The sequence below is a fragment of the Coturnix japonica genome, chromosome 5 (genome assembly GCF_001577835.2).
Source record: "Coturnix japonica isolate 7356 chromosome 5, Coturnix japonica 2.1, whole genome shotgun sequence".
NCBI lineage: Eukaryota > Metazoa > Chordata > Aves > Galliformes > Phasianidae > Coturnix > Coturnix japonica.
The window spans coordinates 47,495,180-47,516,016 of record NC_029520.1 but is presented as its reverse complement, the minus strand read 5'-3'; the positions used below and the strand labels follow the sequence as shown (position 1 = coordinate 47,516,016).

Sequence of the window (20,837 nt, the reverse complement as noted above, 5' to 3'; positions counted from 1 at the left end):
GGTGCAACTTGATGTCATTAACTCTCATCCTATAAGTTACCTGGAAAAACGAGCTGACTCCCAACTCGCTATATTCCTTTCACAGTGTCATAAACAGCCAGCAGGTCTCCCTTGAACAAGGCATGAAGGCAGATGGGACTGTCATGTAACATCCAGCTCCTCATCAGCCAGTACCAGGATGAAACTCAGACCAAACTCAGCACAGACATCAGATCCCCCAGTTCGTGTTTAGTGCTGGAAGCACAGCATTGACGTTAGCATAACACATAGAAATCGCTGACAGACAGATATTTCTGCACAGGGTAAACCTAACAAGGCCCCTCCGTGCCGCTGCCTGACCTCAAAAAGGGGGTTTTTGAGGAGAAAGCCGGCATTTCAGCTCCTCTCAGGGCAGGCCAGCAGGCAGGGGGCCTGTCCCTGCGTCACTGCGGCCCCGGGCTGTGCCCGCACTAAGGCACTGCCTCGCCCGGCCTGCAGCGGCTGCGCAAGCCTCAGCCCTTCCTCCTCCTTCCTCTTCCTCCTGGCGGCAGCGGGATGGACGCCATTGAGGAACTAGCGCTCCAACCCTGCCCTTCCTCTCTCTACTTGCGGCCTTTCCGCCTCACCTACCGGCAGGTGAGCGAGCGAGCAATCGAGAGACTGAATACCAGCCGGCTATTCGCCTTTAGGGCCCGCCCAGCTTCTTCCCCCACGTCCCTCCGCCCCTTCCCTCCGTCGCGGCCTGCGACGCCTTGCGAGGAAGCTTGCAGGGGATCAGGGAGTTTGTATCCCACCTGATTGCTTTTTAATTGTTTTTTATACTATATGTGGTTTTCCTAAAGGATCGTAGGATCTTAGATGTTGGAAGATCCCTCTCGGGATCATCTATCCTAGCCTTTATTAAAGCAGATCCCCCACAGCAGGTTGCTCTTCCGATTGGTTGGGATAATTAAATTGATTTACACTGTATTAGTTGTTTCTTTTTAGGTATTGGGAAGGAAAATTGAAGAATGTACTTTTGTACTCTGAATTTTTGTTGGTTTACTGTGTAAATGGCACTCGCTAGTTCTGTTTTCAAGTCATGCTGCATTTACTTAGAAAATGGGATTCAATTAAAATGTATGAAACTATTAACAAGATTACGTTTAATTGAATGCAAGTGCCTCAGATGGGTCGAGCATGTTGAGAAACAAGGACGTGTTTGTTCACGTGCTGTGATTTGACAAGGGATGGCATTGCCACCAAAAGAAGAACACTTGTGTTTTCTGCTGTCTTGCTTGACTTGAAGTGGCCTTCCAGATATTGCTTCAGAAAACATAACATGCCTCCTAAAATTCTTTGTAGTCTGAAGAGGATGTACTGATGTATAATTTTGTGTTTATTTAGGTATGATGAAGGATACTCTTGGCCTTACAGATTGTCGTTTTGTGGATGCCCCATCCCTGCAGGCATTCAAGGCCAGGCTGGATGTGGCTCTGGGCAGCCTGGTCTGGTGGTTGGTGACCTTGCACATAGCAGGGGGGGTTGAAACTAGGTGATCTTTGAGGGTCCTTTTCAGCCCAGGCCATTCTATGATTCTATGATTTTAAAATCTATTAAGAATTGTTACAAACAATATATCACTTTATTTCCAAACATTCAAGAACAATTAAGCTATAGCATGGATTCCTATGTATTTCATCTACAAATTGCACTACTTATGTGGAGATGATTTTGATCCCATCGCTATGGCTAAAACAATGAGCTCTTCAGCGGTTAAATATAAATTTAGATACAGATGATTTATATCACAGTTTATCCTCCAAGGCTGTTTATATCCATTAAACCTGCACCCCACTGAGCTGTAAACTACCATTGCTCTAGCGAGTTTGTGGACTGCCAGAAATGCACAGGAAACCAGAAGGTGATCCATGGGGGGGTTAGGTAAGAAATGCTGGTGGGGTAAGGCTGTTAGCTTCTATAGGTTACCAATGCTGAAGGTGACTGTGTCAAACCTCATCAAGTGGAACCAAAGACTTGGAAGACTTCTGTGTGTGCGAAGTGCTCCTGACCAGCAGGTAGAACTGTAGGCCAGAAGATTGGGTTAGTGTTTCATCCAGCTCAGTGTTTTGCTGAGTATTGGGGTGTTCAGACAAGGATCTGTGGACACATGCAGGAGCGGAGTTGTGTGTACTTTGAATCAAGTCTGGTGGTTCCTTTCATGTTAAACACAAGTTAGGTTTGTGTTCAGGTCTTAAGCTTGCCTGCGTTCTGAAAGCCTGGATTTGATCCATGTTTATATAATGTGAAAGTAGAAGCAGAAGAGCAGCAGAGGAGTCATAGAAATCAGCAAACAGCAAGTCTGATGCAGAGGGCTGTGTTTAAAACCACGTTTCAAAATGAAAATCTACAAGTGCCTTGGAATGGACCTCATTTTCTATATGGGATTTTCAGATGTAAGCTCTGTCCTCACTCACATATAGGACAGCATCTGGCTGTTAGTGTGCACTTGCCTCCATAGCGCACACTGATTTGTTGTCTAAAATGGCTCCTTTTTCAAACATATATCACCTCCTACTGAATTTGCTTCTCTACCAAAAACTCCATGGTAAATCTCTATTCACTTTTTCCTATTGAAGTCTTCTTTTTTTGCTTTTCATAAATAATTTATTCAAGAGACCAGAGGGATGGCTAATGAGAGATTAACTCTATGCCCAAGGGCTAGGGCATTTCCCTGGGATGTGGTAGAGTCAGGCTGCAAGATCTTGCTTCAATTAATATTGCTTCCCACATCACAGGAGAGTGTTCTTGCTGCTGGGAAACACATTTGTGTGTAAATCTTCAGCTCTCTTTTGTGTATGTTAGCCAGGCACTGGCCTGTATGCGAGACTAACAAATAATAAATAATAATAATAATAGTAATAATAAATGAAGGTTGCAAAGCCTGCGGAGGCTGAGCAAAATTGTGAGGATTTGGGTCAGCTAAATGGGAATCTACATTCTCTGTGTTCTTAATAACAGTTGCATGGGATTTCAGTGGTTCTTCATGTTGGATTTGTAACATAGGGTTTTGACAGACAGAGCTCTGGTGAATCTTCCTGTAGTAATATGTTAGTGCATGCATTTGTTTGTCTGCAGTACCGGTAATTACCCTTTTGAGAATTAGCAGAAGCAAAAGTATTTTTTGCTCCAGCTCTGGCTCTGCTGTTCCAGTTCAAACCCACCTTTCTCAGCCTGTTGACTAAATTAGCTCCACGCAGGAGTAAGTGACTTTGCATGTTCTTTTTGGTGACCTCTGAGCTGGGAACGGTGTCCTTCCATGGGAGGCAGAACATGAGAAGCGTTTAGATGGAGGATTAATACCTTGAGCACCTACGGGAACTTTTGCCCAGAGCTCACATAAAAAGGTTTTGTGGATGTAGCCCAGACTTCTATAGCTTTGTTTTTGAAGGTTGTTCTGGCAAGGGAGTTCTTGCCACGGTTTCCTTGCATTGTATAAACACATGCATTCATTCTGCTCAGGAACTTGAAGAAGTTTGTTACTAGACTAATATCAACTGGCATTCATTTTCCCAGTAGGCACGTGAGTGAGGCTGTACTCCAAAACTGTGGAATGGTGAATGGGCATCTATTTCCATTATGTAGATGAGCATCTATTTCCATTATGTGGATGGGCATCTATTTCCATTATATGGAATCAACCTGAAAAACTACATCTTGACTTAAGGATACAGTCAGTAATGGTGAACTGGAACTCTTTGCTCTTCTATGAGCTTCACATCACATCCGCAGTTCAGAGTAGTTGTGCTCACGTTTCCTCCCCTGATTTAACATTTCAAAGAGTTTATTTTGAAGCTGGATATGTGAAAAATGCTCCTTTTAATTGAATTTTAAGGTATGATGCTTTCAATCTGTGTTAAGGGAATTAAATTGTAATCTCTTAAAGTTTTACATTCATTCTAAAGTAATTTTCAATACTACTGTGGATTTTAACACAGGATGAACTTTATAATGGATAGATAGCATACAATTCATCAGTGAATAAGGCATGTCTTATTTCTAATCTTAGGTTCAATACTGTATTCTTTTGGGTCTATGAGCTTCCACTCTGCTTCTGTGTCTTTACAATTTCACTGCCTCAGAGATGTCAAGAAGATTATACCCTGATTCTATGCTAAGCTGTGTGCATGCAGAGCAGAAGCTAGGCCTGGATCATTCATGTCATGAAAACTTTGAAGATGAAAAGAGCAAAGCTGTGCGGCGTTAAAATAATAACAACAATCTGATTTTACATTAAAAAAAAAAGAATACGGTTTATATGGTAATAGCAACATGAATGTGCCCAGCTGCCTGAAATGTTCTCTGGAACTTCCGTCTGCTTCTTTATAAACATAAGGCATTCTTTTTCTATTTTGACAGTTAAAAATGATGCTGTGGAGGGAGTAAACAGATTTTTAAGTTACCTGTTGAAACAAGTAAGTCTTCTCTTGAATCTTCAAAAGGCTTCAAGCAGTAGGAAATACGCTGCTCGGGAGTACGTTTATTTTGCACTTCATTTTTGTCATAGAAATGGTGCAATAAAAGGAGATGCTGCCCATTGCAGAAAGCTGGGAGTATATTAATGACATATTCTTCTCCAGGCATCTGGGATCCTGGTTGAGATGGATTTTTTTTATCTAACTGATACGGCTGCTGCTGTGTTGACTGGGAAATTATGCTTGAAGTGCGACATGATTCTTTTGTATGAGTGGAAGAATAGAACCATGGAAGTTTCGCAAGAACAATGTTAGGGAGTTGAGCGTGGAGGGAGCACGGTTTCCTTTGAAAGGAACAGTGTTCTTTGTAATTGGAGCATAGGTTTAAGAAAAGAAATTACGGAATCTAGGTGTATCTGCTTCAGAGTCAGCTATACAACCTTAAATTCGGTTCTGGAATTCTGTGCAAGATGTGTTTGTATGAGATATGTATGAATTACCAGAGCAGGAAATGAGAAGTGTTAGTAAATAAGAGCAGGAGTTGAGCAGAAAGCAAGTTCTTATTTTTCTTTCAATGAACAGTATGCTGTGGAAGTCTGACTGCCTTTATCCAGCGTCCTTTCAGAAGTGAATATAGACTCGTTTGAAGTAAACACGTGAAAATTAATCAGCAGCAACAAAACTTTGCATTTTTAGGTCATTCATATGGTGAGTCAGTAAACTTAATGACAACAGATGTCACTTGCTGGAAAGAATAAGGTTGTGTTGTGCATCTTCTGTAGCATCCTTGCAGTGGTCTGAAATGTGCCTACCCTTAGGTAAGCGAGCATTAAAGTAGACTAGACTAGTTCATTTGGAAGGGACCTACAGAGATCATGAAGTCCAATTGCTGTGAGATTAATATGTCATTAATGTCATCACTAGCTACACAACTTGGTTGACTGTGGAATATGTATGAAGTTGACACCAAGCATTAGGAGGAAATATATGTCTTGTATGTTCCCTAGGCCAGTACTTTGCAGGTTCTCATACACTGTTTTTGAGGGCTGTTGGACTACTTGCAGTTGGTTCATCAGCCAGCTAAGAGATCCAGGCTATTTAGCAGGTTTTAATGTGTTACCAGAGGTCTGCAGCTTCTGTGGAAGATGTTTCCAGGTCTGGAGGTGAAGAGGCTGCAAACCAGTGCCTTTGACAGCACTGCTCCAGTAGCCTCATCCGTGAGGGCTTGTCTACACAGGACTTTCCTGATTGACTCCAAGTCTCATTCTACAACAAAGAGTCTGGTGCTGTTTACGTTAAACCACTTTCAAAGTACCATTGCACTTTGAATTCATATCCATGCTAACCTTCCTGTGCATGCCCTAAGGCAGCAGTAAACGAAACGGAATGACTTTGTCCACACGGGGATTTAATGGAGTTTAACTAGCAGAATTCAGGTTCATCAAGGTACTTACTGCAGATGCAGTTTTCTTGATGTCCTGGTATAGACAAGCCATAAGAATGAAAGTGGTTTAATTCCTTGTGATTCAACCGTGTTATAAAACCCGTCATTGAGATTTTATTATGGCGTTTTGTTTGGTTTTTCAACTGGAGTGTAAAGTGGGCTTTATTGACTCATTTGGTAGTAATTGCAGTTAGATCTGAACACTATTTTATTTCCCGTGTACTTCAACAACGAAATGCTGTATTTATTTTTCAGTTTGGATCAAAATACATATGTTTGCTTAAATAGCAGATACTTCTTTTTCCCAGCACAAAAAAAAATCTGTCATCTGTGTCATTACTTCAGCTATGACATTATGTGTATTCTGTATGTTTGAAGCAGATGAACGCTGTAACATTTTGAGTGTTTACAGCAAATCTGAGGATTATGGAAATGAGACCTTCTCTGTCAGCGGGAATATTCACTAAAATGTCAAGTTTTGATGGTCGGTATGGGATGAAAACATGCCTTTTTGATATTCCTGAAAATACAAGTGCATTTTCAATAACTATTTTACCTCAACTCCGGCTGTATTTAAAACACATTTGTATCTTCATCTTTAGCTTACAGAAGGTCAGCTCCTGTGCTTTGAAAACTTACTACAAGCTCAGGCTGCACAAATATGCTTTACACAGCAGGCGTGTGAAGTTTGCTGCCTCTCTGCCTTGCACTGGGATTCCTTCTTCTCCCTAACTTTGTAACAAGTTTTTGCATCTCAGAACTCAGCTTCTCAGTGCTGTCCCCCAGACATCGATCAAAGGCTTGTTAGCAGAGTAATGCTAAAGTTTACTGAAGTTTAAACAAAGTAAAGCTCAGTTTTTCTTAGTGGTCAGCTCATGTCATACTAAAGCCGCGATCGCTGTTCAAAACAGCATTAATTATTTGTTTCACGTCGTGGTCGCTGTGTCAAAATCCTTTAAATACCACATGGAGCTGAGAGGGAATCTCAGGGCCTGTGACAGAGCAGCTGGTCTGGACATGGGCTGATGCCCCGGTTGACAGGTTGTTGGATTAGAAAGAATATCAAAGGCAGCGAGCAAGATTAGGGATAAGTGAACATCTGACAGCAGTTTGCAGCAGGGGAGAACAGATGATAAACAATGGGAGCGGGGCGCGTGGGGGGGGGAGAGGTGAGAAGGCCATGGGAAAAGTGTGGCGGCAATCACTGAAGCTCCAGGTTGCTGAGCCTCATGAATGGGACAGGAAATGGGATTTGCTGGGACAGATGTGCTGAGTGGTGATGAATACATTATAGGGAAATGAGGCTAAACTCCTGAAGGTGAGGGATGTGCTTTCTCTGAAAATACAAAATATGGGAAAAGAAGAATTTGCCCTTCTGGAGAAGTAATCACGGATACTCGAAAACTAATGTGGAAAGAGTAATGCTAGTGGTAATTTTAATTGTGATTCTGTAGTGTGACCAGCTCTAGGTTGTGTATTGCTGGCACAACAATACTACAGCAATACTACACGTATAGTATTGCAAGTGTTTATTTTAAACCTAAATTTGCCAAAATGATTGAGTAGCTCGAGCAATAGAACAGCCCGAACAGAAGCTCTGAGTGCATAACGCTCAGACGCTTATTCTGTATCTGGCATGCATTATGCAGCACTCACATAACATATGTTTGATCCTGCCACTGCTGAAAGAGATGTGCTGGGGATCTTGTGAGGTCCTTCCAACCCTACATTTTTCTCATTTTGTTAATTATTGCGTGCTTGTAGGAAATTATACATAACTGTTACTGCTGCTCGGAATATTGCTTCTGTACTTTGTGAACTTCTTTGTTTTCAGGTCTTGCTGGATCTCTTTCCTATATTTATGATACAATTATCTCAGAAAGCCAACAGAGACTTTCTGTGTGTTTACTGATAGGGCTCTGTGCCAGTTCACAGACTTAGAATTTCTCCAGTGTTTTTTTGTTTTGTTTTGTTTTTGATTTCGATTTTTAAGCAAACCTCCTAGAAAAAAAAGCATCTCACTTCAGTAGTTTCATAGTGTGTTTCTTTAGCAGGAGGAAAGGCAAAAGATACGCTTGTTGGTGTTCATCTCAGACACGAAGGAGGTTATTTCATACTGTATTCTTACTCAGAATAGGGAGTATGAGCTTGCCAAAATAAAGTAGAAACACAAATTGTGAGAGCCAGCAACTGTACAACATAAAGCTCAGTGTTGTAAGGACAAGAGGTGACTTAGCTATAATAGCAGTGCCCACCATCTGCTTTCCTGACCTCAGATCTCTCCCATGTGCTGCCTCTGTCCTAAAGATGAGAATATATGTGTCTGTTCTCCATCAGTCCCTGTTTGCTCATAAGCTACGTGTGCTGTATCTGCAGCTTAACTTTTAAAAGAACAGGGACCTGTAACAAGAGTCTGTGTTGAGTGGTTGTGTCCCAAAGCCTGACTTAATTAAAGTAGAAGTGCCCCATACAGCATTTTGATCACACCAGTGTCACTCGAGCGCAGCAATTGTGCTATCAGTAGAGTTCTGAAGTCCTTGGGTCCAGAAATTCCCCCAAGTCAGTGATCAACAAAGATTGTACTTCAGGTGGCCATAATAATCAAGAAATAAAATGGTGGTCTGCGTGGCAAAGCATAGATCAAAACAGTGTGCTCTAATGATTCTGGCTGGCATAAGTACTATCCTAATAGATCTGTTTTCTATTAAACTCTGATTTCTACATTTGCATGGAACCATCAGCAGAGAACTCGGTCATTTGTTACAAGCAGTTCTCAGTTTTAAAGAGTGATTAAAGGTAATTTTCCATTGGCTTGCATGGTTCTTTAAGTCTCTTTAGTTTTAAACTGTTCCAGCACCTCTGTCATCATGAAGCTTTCAGAAATACTGAGCTAAAATGCAGAACAGCATATAAATCACTAACCTATTCAGTTAATCACTGATTAATTTGGTTAATTAAATATCAGTTGTATTTGTCTTTTAAGGGAGGTCTGTTCCAGCGCTCCCTTCAGAAGGGGTGAGAGTTTACGAGATGGTTTGGAGATGCTTCTTGAATCTTTCTGTGCGTTACTTCTTTTCCAATGGGAAGATGAGAAGGAGGTGGCACAATTGGAAGGTAAAAGTAAAATGAAGAAAACAGCAGAACCTGGAGCTCGTTGCAATCTGTCACTTTGAACTGCGTTGGGGGGGGGGTGGTTGGGGAGAAAGGAGAGGATGAAAAGCCCTGAGGATCTTTGTTGAGGAGGGTCTGTGAGAAAGTCTTAGGAGGAAAATCTAAAGATTGTTACTAAGCCTTGGCTTCTATTAGCCCCCTGCTGCTGTTCTTCATCAAGTTATTTTAATGGCTTTCAAAGCAAGTGAGTGGAAAATGGTTTCTCTGGAACTTTAAGGAGCCTGAACTGAAAACTGTCATTGCTTTATAAGTAAAACACATCAAAGATTGATGGAAGAATTGCTTGTTAAACACATTGAAGATTTTAATTAAAAAAAATGGGAGATATCATAAAAGAGACATCAAATCATCATAACTACCTAAAGGTGAAAGTTTAATGGCTTGTCATCTGCTCAGGAACCTCGTTTAAGTATCTCTTTCATAGCTTTTGTGACCCTCTGTGTGTGTGCATGTGTGCAAAATTGCCATGGCTGGTTTTCTTTTAAGGTTTTTTTTCTCCTTGTGTGGAGGAAAAGCACACAAGTATAAAGTTGTATGTGGCGGTTGCTGCGCTTTCTAGTTTTCATTTCCCCATATATAGGGATGTCTTCTGGTATTCTCAGTATCAAGTGCTTCAAATCCTTCTATCTTTCTATGGTAGCCATTTTAATTTGTGCTGTAGAATGAGTTCACTGTGTAAAAAGTACATTTGTGTATCACATGGGAATGGCACAGTGTCTCTTCTGGAGCCATCCTCTCCTTTCCCACATTCCTTTCCCTCCACACAGTGGAGTCCTTCCCAGTCAGTAAGTGGTTTTTAGAGCTGTACTGACCTTCTGCTGTGTGAGAAAAGGTGAGTGCACATAGAAAACACAAGACACGGCAGCCCCACTCCAACTTGGAGCTTTACATTCTTGAGCCAGAACCGTCCTCTGCTGTATCATGCTGCGTGTGATCATGGTGTGCATTTATTAAGCAAAACAATTGTTTTACAAGACTAAAGAAGCAGCTCAGCAAGTACTTATTGTGCTTATTTACAAGTCCCATCTTAAAATTTCAGTTTTAATTCATTAATTCTTTAATTCTGGAGTTAAAACAGCTGCATGTGTACATAATTTAGACACTAGATCAGATTCCTAATGAAGAAAATTGTTTTTCCTAAGAGTTTGATATAAGATTATTGCAATCACTTGATGTTCTATACGAAGTAGTTGGAAATGGAGTGTGTCATCATCAACATTATTTGAGAGAGTCCGTATGTTTTTTCTGATGTATGAGACCTTTTAAATTAGGGTTACTGGCTATGCAATCAACTGCATGGAATTTGATAATATTGTTATTTTCCTGATTCATTTCAATGATTTTAGCTGGTGTTTTAGTTAGCTGTAATAGTTGCTGTTATTCGTGAAGTTGAAATGTACACAACACTGTGTTTTGCTGTTTAATGCTTTCAGCTGTAAAGGGTTCCAGGCTCGGAAGGGCCAAGTGCTGAGAACTGTAGTATATGCTCCTATAAACTTGTGAAAATCTGACCTTGTGAATACAATGGTGTATTTTTGCTCCTTATCAATATATCAATGAGGTCAGGTCTCTGTTTGCCTTGTTTCTACTCAGTCCTCATTTAGGGCAAAGGTAAAACATTTTGTCTATCAGCATCTTTACTTAGGAAGTAAGAAGACTGCAGCTGTAGTGATGTGGCCACTGGCTCATTTCTCCTGCAAGGCTTGAGCCGCTCTTTCAAATGGCATTTCATAGCAGTGCAGCATGTAGAGTATAGAACTCATAACTCTTCTGCTTTGTACCACTCCGTTCAGTTCAAGAATAATGTGAGAGCATTTGCCTTCCATTCACTGTAACCAGTCAGTAATCATTGGTACAGAACTGCCTGCTATAGCACTTTCCAGGATAGTTCCTTCAGAAACCAGTTTGTTTCCAGAAGTAGATCCTTGCTGAGGGTGTGTGGCTGACCTGTTGAGTTACTTTTAGACTTTGGTACTTACAGTTTGCACTTACAGTTTGCGTTGTCTTGGTATTCTGTTGAACGAGCCAGGAAAAAGTATATTTATAAAGCTCACCGTATTCAAAGTACTGAGCAGACATGGTAAAAATGCCTAGACCTTGCCTATAAAAACACCTGCAGTGAGTGGTAACCTTGAGTTCCAATGGGAATAGAGTGTGTCAGAGGCGTCCCTTCCTACCTCTGCTTCTCCATGGAGACACCACGGTGCTGCACCTGGCTTCGCTCCCAACTTTGTTGGAACTTAAGCTCTCCCGAGTGCTAACCTTGGTCAATCTTGCTAATGCTGGTTCTTTGTTGGCACGTACCAGATTGATGTGTGATGCAAGGTGTACAGTTCATTGAGCTGTATTGTTCCTGCACTGATTTGACTTCAGCAACAGAAATATTTTGGCCTTCGTAAGTTATAAAAAAAATGGATTTCTAAATTACTTTTAAAAATCGTACTTACGTGACATATATTATTGCTTTACAGATGCATTTGTGAAACCGAGTAACTCTGAAGTTCTATAAAATTAATTATCTGCCTTGAAAAAAAAATAATCTAATTTTAATGATACAGCAGACTAATATATACACAGCCTTTTTCTTATCTTCAGGTGACAGTGTCAGTGGTTTTAATATGCTTTTGCAATTGCAATGACATTTATCTAGTGTATGGGTTCTAATGTAGCTTTATTAGCAGGCTGGAAATGCAGTAGTCCAGGGCTGCAGTAGCAGAGGGGTAGATTCTTTTTTGCTGGCTCTTTGTCAGCCAGAGAAGATTTTAATCAGATCATGTCTAAGTTGCAGTAGAATGTGTTAGAATGACTAAAGAGGTAATGAGAAGTATTAGACAATTGATGGTGGTGGTTAATGTTTGGCTGAACTACCAGTGGTAACGTACACTGTGGTTTTATAGGGTTGTCAGTGTTGTTTTCCTTGGGTGACATAGCAAAATTAATGATGAAAGGACACTTTCCTTCCTCTTCTGGATGAGGGTCATGACCTAGGGTAGCAAAGGAGAAATTACACTTGTAGGCGTAGTGGTTGCCTTGGGACTGATTATTTTAAGATTCATTTTCTCCCTCCACTGATTGCACTTGTGTTTGCTTCTCTCTGCACTGTGCCTGCAGAGATGGGCTGAGAAGCCTAAATCCTGCCAGTCCGTGGTGTGAATGTCTCCTTCAGGATCGGAGATTGCAAATTGGTTGTCAGCAGTCTGGAATTCTTTGGGATTGCTCTACCTGTAAGCAGGGGAATTGGGAGTTACAGGAACGTGATGAGCGCGATATATGAGTAGAAGAAGGAGTTCAAGAATATCAAGTAAGATGTTGTACTGTATAGACTAGCGATGAGTACTGTGTACTGAATGTTACTCTGTTCTGAAATAGCAACTACAGACTTAACCCCAACCCAGGTAGGTTATGTGGAGAACAGGCTGTTTCCTCTGACTGTCACCGATTATCACTACTCTGATAGTAGTTAGGCCAATTATCTTGGTTACTGTGGCCAAAATGTCAGCTGCCAATGGACCAGAAAAGATGAAAACAGAGGTTTCCTGGAGGTGTCTTCCATTTAAAACAGAGCCTTTATTTTTTGAATTTTAAATTTCTTTATAGTTAGTTGCATCTCAGTAACATTGAGTAGTTCAGAAAATGTACTAACTTACACAAATAAGGAAAAGTCTGGAAAAAGAAATGAAATACAGAGCATGTAGGAGTTCACAGCAGCCCTGCATTTGGGTGTTTCCCTGTTAGTCTCAGGGCTTGAGCCAGCAGCTGTGTCTCCTATAGCACCTGAGTCTATAAGCACCTGATGGCTTGCAGTGATGAGCTGGAGGTTGAATGGTTTGCAGTCAGAGTGCTACTCTGAATCCAGAAAGACTTTTCTCATTTTATGATATAAGAAAAAAAGGGGGGGTGGGGTTGAGGTGTCATTCTGATTATTTTCCATTTTTAACCTGTCTAGTTAAAAATCTGATGTATGCCAGTTTCCTTTCACCAAATTAATTCTGAAAAATTGAATCTGTGTGTTTTTACCTCCAAGACTGTTTGGGGAATTTTATTTTTAATTTCCCTTATTGTACATCTCCCACATCCAGTGAACATTAATCTCATCAAAGACCCATATTACTTCTCCTAAGGGACGTGCTCTTAATGTTAGAAGCACGTTTGCTTGTTCTAATACAGGATTGAGGTGATGAAGCATTACCAATGTCTGATCATGGTATACCCAGGACAATTGTGTCAGTTGCTTCAAGCATCATCTCCTCTTCTAAGATATGTGTATTAATCCCACTGAACTTCATAAAATCTTGAACATTCATCATTATGTGGAGATCAAGACTGAAGAACTTGAGATACACAATCCTAGTTATGCTGGTGGTACATACCTTGGTGCAATGGCAGCAGGCCTGGCAGTGGAGAAGCTTTTGTCTATGTCCTGTATCCATCTGTAGCGTGGCTCAGTGTGTGGCTGGAGAAGTATTTGTGCTGTTTGCAGGGCAGGAGACCGTGCAGGAAGTGGGGAAAGGGAGGGTGGTCCTCTTTTGTTGGAAGGGCTGACCTGGGTCAGACTGGGCAAAAGAAAATGGTCGTGGCTGACATTTCCTGAGCTTTTCCTTTTGTCTCATCGATAGCAAATTAGCAAAAATAAATAAACAGAATCAGGCAACTGATGCTTTAAAAACAACAACACAACAGCAACATAAAGCAGAGGGAAAAGATGGTAAAGATGCCAGGTGAATTTGTTTGCTGTGGATACAACGGGCTGTAGGAATTCAGGTGAAAGAGCACTGGAATATTCATTTCCAGCTTGTTTCTGAAACATGCCTATTAGTAGTTGGTACTTTACAACAGAATTCATTGCAATCAACTTGATAACAGAAAAACCCCATCTGCATCTCAACTCAGAACATTACCAGCTCAGTATGTAACTTAAAATGATGTTAGTGACCATTGTGCATCTCATGTTTCATCATGCAAGCACCATATCCTTATTCTTTGTAGTATAGATTTCAATATACTACTACATTCTTGACTTTGAATAAATCATATATAATATACATGATCTCTCTTAATAGAAATGTATTTTAAAAGCAAGAGAAAACAAGGCCAGAAAGGAGGTTTGACTTCATGTATCTATGTCCATTTAATTCTCATGTTTTTCAAATTTCATTCAGAGGTAAGTGATCTCACTGATAGCTGAATGCCAAACTCAACTGCAACAATTCCATTGTTGAAAAGTACACACCAAAAACAAACTGTGACCTGCAAAGTAAACTTCCAGAGGATTATGAGAGAAAGTTTACTTACACATCAGGTATCTCACTTATAATTGTTCTGGCATTTGATGTACATAAAACGAACAAAGTGGCTTGGCCCAGTATTGCATTAACAGTTGAATAAATTAGTGTGTTCTCCATTGTTTATTTTACCTCCTAAAGTGTGAAAAAATTGCACCTTTGAACAGCAAACTATTGCCATAAGCATCTGTTTGCAGTTTCATTACAAACTCCTACCAGAATAACCCTCACTTTGAAGAGAAAATTGATATGGGTTGTAAAAATTGTAGTCTATGACCTTAGGTTTCATGTCTCTTTAGGTAACCCTGGTGTGGTCTCTACTGGTGTCTATTAACGTTTCTTCAAGGAACTTTGTCTTCCAGCTAATTTCAGATAAGAAGCCAAGTCCATGCCTCAAAGAATTGGTGTTGCACAGAGCTGAGCACTTTTATCACTCAAGAACCTCATGCAAGAAATGAGCTCAGTGGTGACCACAGCAGCCTTGCCCTGCTCTGCCCTGCCCAGAAGTGTTGTGTCAGCGAGTGCTGCAGTGAGTAGGCTGATTTGTCCCTATGAATTTTGCTAGTCTTAGTCTTACTTAATTTAGTCAGTTAGAGCCAATTAGCAGCAGTATTTCTGTACTTTAGATACAGCGTTTATTTTTAATGTATTTGAAAAGTCATCCATTAGTATGTTTTTTGCATGCGCTTTCCACAAAGGTGCAAATAACTGAAACAGTCCTTTCTAACTGAAGCATTCAAGTGCCGGTAAGTTAAAAATTGCAAAATACCATTATTAGTAATCATGATGCTTTTAAAATAAACATTCAGAATAGTTTAGGAATGAAATCTTAAAGCCTTTGTTTAAAAAACAAACATTCTCCCCAACCCTCCCCCCCCCCTTTCCTCTTGAGCTTAAACAGTGGCTTGTTTAAAAAACAGTAAAATTCCATAACACTTAAACTCTTTTGAAGTAGTTCTTCAACATCAGCAAGTAATTCTGCAAATTGCTTTTGAAGATGAGGCTTCATTTACTCCAGCATGTGCAGTCTGATGGAGTGGATTAGTGGGTGTGAACTGAAATAGTAATTTAGGCTTTTTTTGTGTGTGTGTGTGTCTTTCTCTCCAACTGTTCTTATCAGATACATCTCTATATTCTTGCAATAATTTTGAAGAGGCCAAGACTGTTCAGTTTAATTGTCATTGGTGAAAACTTGGTGTGTGTGTATATAATGGCATTTACATCCATGTCTGTTACTGAAATGCATTTTTTTCATTCTTTTTTGTTCGTTGTGGAGCCCATTTTTCAGATCGTGATCCAGAACCAGCTTGTAGCATGGATGCACAATTGTGACGGGTGGGGTAGGGGTAGGGAAGAGATGTGCAAATGGGATAGAAAAAGAGGCAGTCTGAGCTTAGATTGGCTTTACAGAGTTAAGAAACTGTACCCTCAAATTGGCTTAATAGGACTATTTAAATGAATAGTTATGTAATGTGATAGCCAGGCATAAAACAGTTTGCTAATACTGATAGGTACCTTCAGAAGGAAAAGAAAGAGGTCCAGGCACACAACTAATGAAGATTAGAATGATTTTATTAATAACTTCTTTTTTTTTTTTTTTTTTTTTTTTTTTTTTTAAATTGCATGTTTTTATGCCAGCTGAAAGTGCTCCTTTTCTTCTTGAAATATATGTAATATTGTTATAAAATCTGTCAGTATTTGCCCAGTGAGGCTGTGGATTCCACCTCCGTGGAAGCATTCAAGGCCAGGCTGGATGGGGCTGTGAGCAACCTGCTCTACAGGGAGGTGTCCCTGCCTGTAGCAGGGGGTTGGAACTGGATGATCTTAAAGGTCCCTTCCAACCCAAACCATGGTAAGATTCTGTACAAAGATGACACTTATCTACCTGCTTCTCACAAATCAAACCTTTGAAGTAGGCAAGAAAAAAACCCTACAACCGTAATAAGCCATTACTTCAAACAGATTCTATATGCAAAATAGTTTGATCAAGATGTTTTATTAACATGAAAACATTGAATATGAGTTATCTGTGAATTTTTGACTGTGTACACCATTTTTTTGTTAATGAAAACAACATTTCAGTACAGCACAACAGCTCCTATAAACAAAAGACAGATGCTAAGCACCCCCTAATTTACTAATCTAACAAAAATACTCAACAGGAAGCAACACAACTTCTAAAGAATGTGGAGCAATTATTTCATTTTATTCTTATTTGGAAAACTGCACGAGTCCAAACCTGTTTCAGCTGTTTTTTCCCCATATAATTTCTGTTCTCCAAATAGGTTTTGCCCTATCACGATGATGATTAATGCTGTATTTCTTTAAAACAGCCCCAAACTCTGGGGCACGGGGATTTTCTGGCATCAAAGCTAATGTATTTGTTTGTTTAGATGGTTTTTCTGTGTTTGGTATAGTGTTGAAAATACTGTGAAAAATATTCAGACAGTGCAAGGGAATTTGATCACTGATTGGAAAGTGAAAATGTAAAGTATTTGGTCTTCAGTTTGGCCCATCAGTATGTCTGATGTGGGCACATGGCTATTGAAACTGGAAACATTATGCATTCATCATATATAGCAAAGAATTATAGCATTAATAATTCAGCTAACAAGAAATGGTCTATACTAAGTTATAAATCCTGATAGATTTCCACTGAATATTACTACAGGTGTGACATCAGATTCCATTAAGCTGAAAAAAGAAATGTTATGAGTAAATGGATGTGGCTCTGGGCAGCCTGGTCTGGTGGTTGGCAACCTTGCATTTAGCAGGGGGTTGAAACTGGATGACCATTGTGGTCCTTTTCAACCCAGGCCATTCTATGATTTTATGATTGCATGAAATTGCAACTGCTAGGAGCACTTCTGTACTGAGGGAAGAAAGGAAGGGAAAGGTTCATGTACAGAAGGCTAAGGTCTTAGCGTACAGTGTCTTCTGTCTTGCTAGGTTTATAGCAGGGGAAGTCCACTTCGTGTACTCCAAGGTCTGTGTCTGATAGAGAAGCATTAGTAGATGCACATCTTCAGGGCATAATTTACTACTATAGGAACATATAATGTATAAACCAGGAAGTACTGAATTACAGAGTTATTGTTATTGTAGATGTACCTCTCGGCAGATTTTATTGATCGTAAAAAAGTGAATTTGAGTGAAAAGCATTAAGCCAAAACCACTTAAGAAAATAAAGTAGCAAGAGGCTGCAGGAACTGCCTGAGTTGGGACAGATTTTTGTCTGTCTTCTGGAATCAGTTACTTGATTCTTGAGGCATGTGTTTCGTGTGGATTAACCTGAAAAGACCCAGCTAATAAGTGATGAGTTGGGAATTCTCTTACCAGGCAGTTCCAGGCAACAAGTAGATACCTCAACAAGGAAATGTGTAGTTAATTTCCACATAGATAGAAGCAACGTCATATAAATACAGTTACAGAATATGAGTTGAATTGCAGGGGTTGGATTTGATGATCCTCATGGGTCCTATCCAACTCCTGTATATTCTGTGATTCTAGTTGAATATGGAATACGTGCAATAGAAAATAATTTTGCGCTTAATGAGAAAAATACACTCGTACTTTTGAGAGTATTTCACCGAGAAGACAGCAAAATCACATTATTCCTGTAGGGAGTTTTACTGCTTTGTGACATGTAAATGATTAAACAGGGACCGCACACTTGCTTGGCACTGCTGGTTCTGATTAAAGAGCATTATTTGCCAACTAATTTTCTTATCTGTTTTTCTTTACCTATGGAGTAACTTTTATTGCTTAAAGAATAGTCATAACCCTTGGATTTAAGGATATTAGTTGTTTCCGTGTCTTAGAAGTGTGAGAATGGAGTAAGTGGAGTAGCAGAGTTATTTGTATATTATAAATATATCAACGTTAGGAGTCCTATTTCTTTTTTTTCCACAAACATGGGACATTCATTTCTTGGGTAACTGCTTTAAACCCAGTCCAACTGGTAGAAACTAAGGGGTCATTACTGTTGTTTGTCATTTTACCCCTCATAACATCTCCGTGTAGCTTATCTATACCATGTATACTGTGTACCTGCCTTTCTTCCTTAACTGCCTCGGTTTGTTTACACCTACTTTGTCTGGGCTCTAACTGAACTGTAAGATCATTCAACAGGAACTGTTCCCACTATGTATTTTTAATGCCTATCACAATAGGTCTCCAAACGTCTTGTTGTCTCTCCTGTAATGTAAACAATAAGAAGTTAATCATTGTCAAGGACAGACCTCTTTTTTCCCCCCCTCTTTTTAGTGGCATATGTTAAGTTTGCTTATTTTGGACTCAAATCTGCTGCATTTAAAGTGATCTGCTTGCTTAGCTTGCTAAAAGTTTCTTTAGAAGTCTAATATAAGGAAGTCTAATAAGCTATTGTCCCTTTACTGAGGTGACTTTGGTAATACTGTGCAGTTCTTGGAAACTCTGTCCAAGCAGCAGCTTTCCCTGGATAAACACAGGAGATGCTCCTGGCCAACACTTTCAATTCGGTAGCTGTTGAAGCAAATGAAAGAGGAGCTTTAAGTAGGACCTAGGGAGATGCATTTTATAAGCTATCAGTTAATCATTTTGTACAAGGAAGGCAGACTGCTGGCCTTACGCTGCTTCTTTGGGTGGAGCCAGTTCAGCACCCAGGTAGGCCTTGGCCCTTCTCTTCAGGAAGCCGTCTATGACAGAATGCTTCTCTGTTGTGGGAACCAGTGCACACTTGTTTCATATCCACCATCTTCATATCGTTTGTCATTTTGAAGACTTCTTCATTAAGAGATCCCATTCTTTGATGGGATCACAGTGACCCTTGGGAAAGAACCACTGTCTGTCCCTCATGTGAGGAGCACACCCTGTATAATTGTAAGATCAGAGACAGTGAATGTTTTACCATTTACAACCATAGTGTAGCATGTCTTATTCTACTCTTTATTCTACTCTTTCTTGGCTAGGCTGGGCTAAGTCTTCAATGAATTCCTTTAGTAAGCAAAAGTGATCTTCTGTGTTTGGTAGCCTGACAATGTGACTACATCATTCAGACATTATATGACATAAAGTAGTGGAGAAAGGCAAAGGACAGCTATATGTCTGGTGCAGTGAGTCTCCAGGCATTTTAGCCTGGCAGTTTAGGTGGGTAAAATAATGGTATTCTGATCAGAAGCTGTAGTCAAGTCCAACTTGTCTGTCATAGATAGTGTGAACAGACTCCTGTCTGTAAGTACGGCAATGAGCAGGTGCAGGAAGGCTCTTCATTTCCTGGAGAATGCAGAGATCAGGTATGGGTGGCATCATAAACAGCTCTCTGCTGGTAGGGGTCACATCTGCTGAACTTAAATCTACTGTCAACACTTAACCAAGCAGAGAGTGTTTTCCAGTGCGTAGTTGTCCTGCAATCACTTGAGCCAAAAGAGATCATGTTCTCCGTATGTTGACTGGGAAGCTTGTAGTATAGTGTTGTAATTCTGAGTTGTCAATGGCATTATCAAGTCAAACTTGTGACAAACTACTGTGCGTGCAAGTGGAATAGAAATTGCTATTCCTGCTTGCTTTTCTGGACTGGAAAAGTGGAGAGGGACTGTGTTTAATTTGGATGCCTTGTGGAGGGGTTGCCTTCCAGTATCTTTCAACTACCTTTTGTCAAAGGTCAGAAAGAGTGTCCTGGGGAAGCACTGTGGTATGATTTCTCTATCTTTAAACTTTCACTGTCAAAGGTGGTATATCAGGCAAGATGGACATCTCATCTGACCTGATACGGCTTTCTTATGCAATTTGTTCTTATGTAAGTAATCTGGCTTCCGAGTAACCCGAAACGAAGTTGTCTCATACGCTACCTCTCCTCAAATACAGCTTCGTTAATTTACACATACTATATGCAGTAGGTCAGCATTGCAGCATCCCAGAACCTGATCACTGAGCACAGAACTAGAGCGTGATCATTTTATAATTAAAGACTTACCAAATCAACTATGTGTTACATGTTACTATGTGCTGTTGAGATCAAATAAAAACTTACACAAACTACTGCTGACATGCCTTTATAAAATGTGAAAGGATGCATTTCCCATTTGAAGGATAACAACAATATCTGTTTTAAACGTAAAGTTCTAAGTGTCAATGCTAAGATCTCACAGGGTTCTATTATGCTTACTTCTCACATTTCATTGAGAGATACTTTGATTGTTCCTTAGCAGACATTGGAGAACGGACTACTTCCAATAATAGAGATATATTTGTATTAAAATGAACAACATTAAGTGTTTGAGAAAGCCTTTACATTTCAGAATAAGTATGTTGATAACTTGCATCTTTTAATTCTTTGCAGTTATCTGTAATTGGGTTGATAAGAGAGTGCTGTCAAAGGCAAAGACGGGATATACAGAATGGGGCAGTTTAATTTAACAAATAGTCATGGCTCCCCAGTTTCTGAAAGCATGGATTTTGATCAGTGCTGCACATAAAATTTTTGTCTTACAGCTAAGATAGAGATATTACATACAGCTTCACATAGGT

At 40.0% G+C, this 20,837-nt stretch overlaps 1 protein-coding gene across 4 annotated transcripts in view; it reads left to right on the top strand.

Moving 5' to 3' along the window:
- The first annotated feature begins 489 nt into the window (after window positions 1–489).
- NUDT14 (nudix hydrolase 14) overlaps window positions 490–20,837 on the top strand; it is a 44,940-nt gene continuing 24,592 nt past the window's right edge. Inside the window, exons 1-2 of one of the 4 annotated variants that reach the window (XM_015865678.2) lie at window positions 511–615; window positions 4,378–4,433. Coding sequence is in view for 3 of the 4 variants with exons in the window: in XM_015865675.1 (XP_015721161.1) it covers window positions 8,908–8,991 (84 nt within the window). In the remaining variant the exon portion in view is untranslated. Of the gene's footprint in view, window positions 616–4,377; window positions 4,434–8,892; window positions 8,992–14,769; window positions 14,860–20,837 lie in introns of those variants that run through there. The other 3 variants (XM_015865677.2, XM_015865675.1, XM_015865676.1) reach the window with 3 other exon arrangements.